The following is a 5,158-nucleotide window of genomic DNA, read 5'->3' on the forward strand; positions in this document are numbered from 1 at the left end:
AACTAAGCTTTGCATCACAGGAATAAATGACATTAAAATATATTAATGAAATACAGTTATTTTAAAATGTAATCATTTCAAAACATGTATTTTACTGTATTTTTAATCAAATAAATGCCATCTTGATGAGCAAAAGAGACTTCTTTCTAAAAATCTTGGCAGCCCCAATCATTTTTGAACAGTCTTCACAAAACCTGGAAAACAGGAAAAAAAAATGTGCGGGCCATTTTTCGGGTATTTTTCCTCAATTACTTACACATCTTACGTTCCTCTGTGAACATTACAAAACACAAGGAAGAGATATTATTGTGTTTCTGGTGCATTTAAAGGCACACTAAATCAAAATGGCCATATACTGTGAGTGATAAGAGCCTCTTCAGGTGCAGGTGGGCAGGAGGGATTTATTACTCATGCTGCCCTCATGAAAACAATTTAATCAACTGTAGACATCTATGACAGAACAGCCCATAATCACAGCTTGTAAAATATTGTCCGGAACAAACGCAGCTTGCATAGAGACCCTAAAAATGAATGGGCTACGTCACTGAAGACGGGAAGGGTGAGGAAAATATTTCACACAGACTGACTGCAATATTCCATCCACCAGCACTGATGGCCGCCTGCACTAAGAGCTTGGGGGAAAAAAACAAAAAGGTTTTCCAACATTCAGCATTTAACCCACGGATGAAATATTGATTGAACTTTCTATAATGATTTAAAACATGTAGAGAGGTCATTTCTGGGAAAAGAAAATACTGGATAATGACAGGAACTATGATTTCGGAAAACTCTGATCTCTGCAGAGTGTAACTGTACTTTAAGTGAAAGGAAGAGTGGAAGGACATGATTGAGAAAACACAAGGCTTTGAGTTTGGGTTAGAGGTTAAAAGTTGAGGGTGCGTGTTACTGTACTGCCAACACGCACTTTCGATTTCCTTATTGACTAACCACAAGTCTGTCTTTGCTGCAATGGTCTGTGCCACAAGGACAGCAAATAAAAGAGGCTTCCTCTTTCCAAAAAAAAAAACAAAGATGAAAGCAAGGCACGTTGTTAATGAATGGAAATTTCAACACAACCAGGCATGTTAATATCAACAATGTCATAACTGAAATAGACATCTCTGCAGCCAAACATCAATACTTAAAGGGTTAGTTCACCCAAAAATGAAAATTATGTCATTAATAACTCACCCTTATGCTGTTCCAAACATGTAAGACCTCCTTTTATCTTCGGAACACAGTTTAAGATATTTTAGATTTAGTCCGAGAGCTCTCAGTCCCTCCATTGAAGCTGTGTGTACGGTATACTGTCCATGTCCAGAAAGGTAAGAAAAACATCATCAAAGTAGTCCATGTGACATCAGAGGGTCCGTTGGAATTTTTTGAAGCATCGAAAATACATTTTGGTCCAAAAATAGCCAAAACGACGACTTTATTCAGCATTGTCTTCTCTTCCGTGTCTGTGTGAGAGAGAGTTCAAATCAAAGCAGTCTGGATATCCGGTTCGCGAACTAATCATTCAGTTCACCAAATCGAACTGAATCGTTTTAAACGGTTCGCATCTCTAATACGCATTAATCCACAAATTACCTAAGCTCAAGCTGCTAACTTTTTTAATGTGGCTGACACTCCCTCCAAGTTCAAACAAACCAATATCCCGGAGTAATGCATGCACTCAAACAGTACACTGACTGAACTGCTGTGAAGATGAACACCGAGCCGAGCCAGATAATGAACAATAGACTGACTCGTTCACGAGTCAAGAACCGGTTGCATCGGTGTTCGGATCACCAGTAGTTCTCTCAGACAGTTCGATTCAATAAACCGGTTGAAGAAAACGGTTCACCGGTTCTTTTGCGCTCGACGCAACGGCGTCATTTGCGATGATTGCCCTTGATTCAAGCCTTCGGTTTACCCGCGCTCATAACATTAGCACAGAATCAGTTCAGAATCCATCACCAAAAGAATCAGTTCGGTTCAGACGCTCTGTGTGTCGGTTTGCTGCACGCTGAATCACATGTGTGCGCAGTATCATCAGCTCCTCAGTTCACGAATCGTCAAACGAGTCAATGTTTTGTTCGTTATCTGGCTCGGCTCTGTGATCATCTTCAGTTCTCTCTTCACAGCAGTTCAGTCAATGTACTGTTTGAGTACATGACTTACTCCGGGATATTGGTTTGTTTGAACTTAAAGGGAGTGTCAGCCACATTAAAAAAGTTAGCAGCCTTAGTCATTTGTGGATTAATGTGTATTAGAGATGCGAACCGTTTAAAACGATTCAGTTCGATTTGGTGAACTGAATGATTCGTTCGCGAACCGGATATCCAGACTGTTTTGATTTGAACTCTCTCTCACAAAGACACGGAAGAGAAGACAATGCTGAATAAAGTCGTCGTTTTGGCTATTTTTGGACCAAAATGTATTTTCGATGCTTCAAAAAATTCCAACGGACCCTCTGATGTCACATGGACTACTTTGATGATGCTTTTCTTACCTTTCTGGACATGGACAGTATACCGTACACACAGCTTCAATGGAGGGACTGAGAGCTCTCTGACTAAATCTAAAATATCTTAAACTGTGTTCCGAAGATAAAAGGAGGTCTTACATGTTTGGAACAGCATAAGGGTGAGTTATTAATGACATAATTTTCATTTTTGGGCGAACTAACCCTTTAAGTAACAAAGACCTTTTATCATTTTCTCTCTTTTTTGGAAATAATTATTTTGAGATGTTTTACTTTCACATAGCATTGTAGCACTTTGAGTGTGAGAGATGCCCTTAATAATGGAAAGCATTTGCAGGACAAATAATATGAAAATCTGAATAAAAGTGTAATTGTAGTATCATTGATATACTATTATGGGTTTTATGGAAATTTTGAATTCGTTTTTTTATGTTTCGTGTTTTCATGTTCATTTAAGTTAATGTTTTTTTTTATTTGGCTGTGTGTTTTTGTCATTTTTATTATTTTTTTATATTTATAGTTCTTATACAATTGTATTGCAGTTTTAGTTATTTTAGAACTTAAACTAAAAGAAAACGAAATTGATGCCCTAGCAACTAGCTGAAATACAATAACTTTACTTTTTTAAATTCAGTTAATTTTTTTTCTTTTGTAAACAATAATAATAACTCTGATACAGAAACTATTATCCAGCTCACCTAAAAATTGAAAGGCGTAAGCAGAATTTACCTGTGGAGGGTAGTTGCTCTCAGATGACCACCTGGAAGACTGATCGTTAGGTTTGTCCACTAAAATATTCCTGCAATCAAACAAAATAAGAACGAGTTAAAGAAAAGTTTAATGTACCACAAACATTCTTTCAAACTTTTTTTCCACACTTTTTCTTGCATGCAAAATAGAAAAGTTGTGCAGAAATTCCACAGCATTAAGCTGTCACCATGAATGCATAACCATCCAGTGCACTGACAACTTTTTAGATGAATACATGCACAAAATGCCTTGTTTACTCAAGTATGCTTGCAATTGTATTATGCTGGTTATGCAAAGTCCAACACAGTTCTGCTTACTAAATAAAGTTCATAAAGCATGTAAGCTTGGTGTGAAAACCAAAAAAAAAAAACCCTGGCAAGAGTACCCAGGTGTCACACAACAGTATATGCCACTGACTAATGCATGAACGTGTGCACTGTTTATCAGTCTACTACAGCACATTCGCTCTAGTTGTCATATCCAACACAAGGATTACAAAGAAGGTATGTAAATTAGTTATACATGATCCATTTTACATGACACAAATTGCATGGGTTAGACCGCAAATAACTACCAGCTCATTGGCTGTGTTTCAAAACGTGAGAGACCGCGTTTCATAAGCTGTCTTGGCAGCTCACTTGTTTCCAAACTCTGCTACTTCATGCCTTGCTAGATAGCTGGAAATAACAGCATATTTGGTACAGATGCCCTTGTTAAATAAATTTGCTCAATGAAGTATTTTTATATAATATTGTAGATTAACAGTAACAGACAAAGATTAAAACGGGATAAAAATAGCGACTCTCAGTGTCATATTCCAACGGTTTAGCTGTAGTCACCATAGCTTATTTATACATTGATGTATTTCAAAACAGTACTGGTAACATTATAATTTAGATGTATTTCCACCAAATATTTTTTAAATAGATAAATGTCATTCGACGATTTACGGTTTGTTTACTTTTAGCTTCTTGTTTACTTCTAACGTTAGCCATTTAGCTAACCGGCTACATACTGCAGTTCTGATTTATACTTCAACTATAAATAAACGCAGTGCAGTGAGACACCTGCCAGGTTCTTAAAAGAGCATCATGATCTGTATAATGATATGAAACATAAAAACATTAGATGTAAGTTACTTCAGGCGTGTTATTTGTATAAATTAACATGGGCTGCTTCATACTAGCCTAACCTAGCATGCTAACATGACTGTCACATCTGCACATTTCCACACATGTATAGCCGTTTCCCGACTTTCACATCTAAATGCACATTAATATGTAAAATTAGATGTTCGTTTGCTTTGTTGCTTGCAGTAATACATTTGCTGCTGCTTTTTATGTACCCGTCTGCTGTACCCCGGCCCACTGGTTAGATAAAGCCATATATTTGATTAATATTTCAGAGATATAAACTGTGTATCCATATTTAGGAGCAGTCTCAACGTGAGTGTTTAATGTGCGTTACTCACTCGGGTAAATATGTAGAGGAGTACGAGCTCCATTTATAAACACTGTAGGAGAGCACTCTGCTGTCAGGAGCCACCGCCATCTTGATGCACGAACGAAACACAACACACACGCATATTCTCTCTCTCTCTCTCTCTCTCTCTCTGTGTGTGTGTGTGTGTGTGTGTGTGTGTGAGAGAGAGAGAGAGAGAGAGAGAGAGAGAGAGCAAGCACGCAATCTTAAAGTGGAACAGGACTACAACATTATGTGGTCCTTGGAAAAATAATAAAATATAGGGTAAATAATTAAATGCTCATAGAACACATAATAAACAAGTTTATTCATTCTGTTAACATAGTGCCTTTAGTATAGTATGAATAAGTCTTAACAGGCTTAAAAACTTTACACTCTTTATGTGGGTTGTTGTAAACTAGGAAAACTTTTCCCTCTTCTTCATCACCTAAATATTTTCATAGGATCTAAATTACACTT

General features: G+C 37.1%; 1 protein-coding gene across 1 annotated transcript in view; it reads right to left on the bottom strand.

The window, feature by feature from the left end:
• mkln1 (muskelin 1, intracellular mediator containing kelch motifs) overlaps nt 1-4,848 on the bottom strand; it is a 22,257-nt gene extending 17,409 nt beyond the window's left edge. Inside the window, exons 1-2 of the mRNA XM_052554949.1 lie at nt 4,689-4,848; nt 3,197-3,266 (exon numbers count right to left, since the gene is read on the bottom strand). Of these exons, the coding sequence (XP_052410909.1) occupies nt 3,197-3,266; nt 4,689-4,768 (150 nt within the window). The 5' untranslated portion in view covers nt 4,769-4,848. The remainder of the gene's footprint in view (nt 1-3,196; nt 3,267-4,688) is intronic.
• Between the last annotated feature and the right edge of the window lie 310 nt (nt 4,849-5,158).

Source organism: Carassius gibelio, chromosome B4 (genome assembly GCF_023724105.1).
Source record: "Carassius gibelio isolate Cgi1373 ecotype wild population from Czech Republic chromosome B4, carGib1.2-hapl.c, whole genome shotgun sequence".
Taxonomy (NCBI): domain Eukaryota; kingdom Metazoa; phylum Chordata; class Actinopteri; order Cypriniformes; family Cyprinidae; genus Carassius; species Carassius gibelio.